Here is a 1698-nt window from a genome sequence, read left to right as displayed (position 1 = left end):
GGTGATGGTATCAGTGATTTGGGCTGTTAAGTTGTTTAGGTCTTCTAAGTTTTGCGGAGGGTGGACAGAGATTTGAGCCTCTCCAAGGTGGTATGCAAGGGCGTCCCAGTCTGTGTAAGAAATTGGGGCTATGGGGCTAACGGGTTGTTAGTGTACTGTACGTTAATGTCGATTATGATAGGGTTGTGGTCAGAACTAAGAGAATCGGAGTTTGTAACGTGGACGATGTGGTAAATGTCTTTGGAAATGGCAATGTCGAGAATGTCGGGGGTATTGTGGTCATAGTGTGTTGGCTCTGAGGGAGCATGAATTTGGAATTGTAAGTCTTGTGCGTAGTTGAGGAGCTTGCGCCCCTCAGGGTTTGTTTTCCTGCAGCCCCAGGAAGTGTTTTTGGAGTTCAAATCTCCAGCGAGTAGTGTCGGGATGTTTCGATTTAGAAGGTTCGAGTAATCTAGTTCGGTTGTACGTGTATTGGGTGGTTTGTAGGCCGAAATAATTAGGATCTCTGAGTTTTCCATGTTAAGGGTGATCGACGTGTGTTCGATTGAGGTGTTGGCGATAAGGGGGTTTGGGGAGTGGGAAATGGAGTTTTTGACAATAATGGCAGTGCCGCTCCCTCGACTGTTGGGGCGGTCGTTACGGTAGATTTTGTAATTGTTAATTTGGAAAGTGTTTGAGTTTGCAGAAAAGTCTCCTGGATTAACGCGATGTCCACATCGTCTTCCCGGAGGTAGCCTTCAAATTCGTACTTTTTGGGGTACAAAGAGTTAGCGTTCCAGGAAACGATGTGGACGCCGGCTGGTTTTATATTCATGCCAGTGCTTGAAGAGCCGGACAATTGCCAATCATGGCAGCAATTTTGTCGATTTTGGCCTGGATTTCGCTCTCAGGCATGAGGAGTAATTGCATTAGCGCAGGGTTAATGCGGGTGTTCTGTGGGGCGCGGGGCGGGGCGTTTTGGGATTCACGGGGGGCTTTTTGGGCCGCTTGAACAGGGGGGTTTGAAGCGGCGGGCTTGGGGGGGGCTTGAGCCTGGGCTTCGGAAGCTTTGGCGGCGTAGGAGATGCCAGGTGAGACTTTGTTCTGAAAGCTGGCTGTCTTGGCTTTTTCTTGCTTTTGGGCAAGGAAATTTGGGTTTTTGGGGCAAGAGAAGTAGCTTGCCGGATGGCGACCCTCGCAGTTTATGCATTTAGCCGGGATGTCTCTCGGCTTTTTGCATTCTGAGTAGAAGTGCTGTTGAGCGCACTTGTGGCAGAATGGTTTTGCCATGCAGTTTGTCATTGTGTGGCCGAATTGTTGGCACCTCTTGCACTGAGGAATGTGCCTGATGTTTGTTTGGGGATGCCTTTGGGGTTCGATAGCTACTGCGAGATTTAGGAGGTACTTGACCTCAAAGATGCTGGTCTGCTCCTTAGGGAGGAGCATTTTGACCATATTGGTCGCCGTTTTGCGGTTGCCCATTCTATAGAATTGGATTTCTGAAGGGGTGAATCCTAATTCCTCGAGTTTGGCCTGAATTTCTGGGAGTGCCATTTGATTATGAAGGCCTTTGATAATGGCGATCAACTTTTTGTCTTCGAGGAGGGTGTGAGTGTGAAACTCAAATTTTTTCTCGAGCGAGAAGCTTGGTGATGGCTCTGTGGTCGTTGGTCGTTTTGGGGTGAATTTGGATGCCCAACGCGACTTTTTTGGGGTTGG

The 1698-nt window shown here is 48.8% G+C and overlaps 1 protein-coding gene across 1 annotated transcript; it reads right to left on the bottom strand.

Moving 5' to 3' along the window:
• Positions 1-1305: 1305 nt before the first annotated feature.
• On the bottom strand, positions 1306-1698 carry LOC125504464 (the record flags this gene model as incomplete). The annotated part of the gene is given in 1 exon segment (XM_048666481.1): positions 1306-1698. A coding segment is annotated over 1 exon segment (98 nt), but the record flags the coding sequence as incomplete, so codon positions are not given.

Source organism: Dendroctonus ponderosae, unplaced genomic scaffold, assembly GCF_020466585.1.
Source record: "Dendroctonus ponderosae isolate FM_Combo_2020 unplaced genomic scaffold, Dpon_F_20191213v2 Dpon_F_20191213_1, whole genome shotgun sequence".
Lineage (NCBI taxonomy): Eukaryota > Metazoa > Arthropoda > Insecta > Coleoptera > Curculionidae > Dendroctonus > Dendroctonus ponderosae.
Note: the sequence above shows the minus strand (reverse complement) of the source record. Positions and strands in the feature narration are given on the sequence as shown.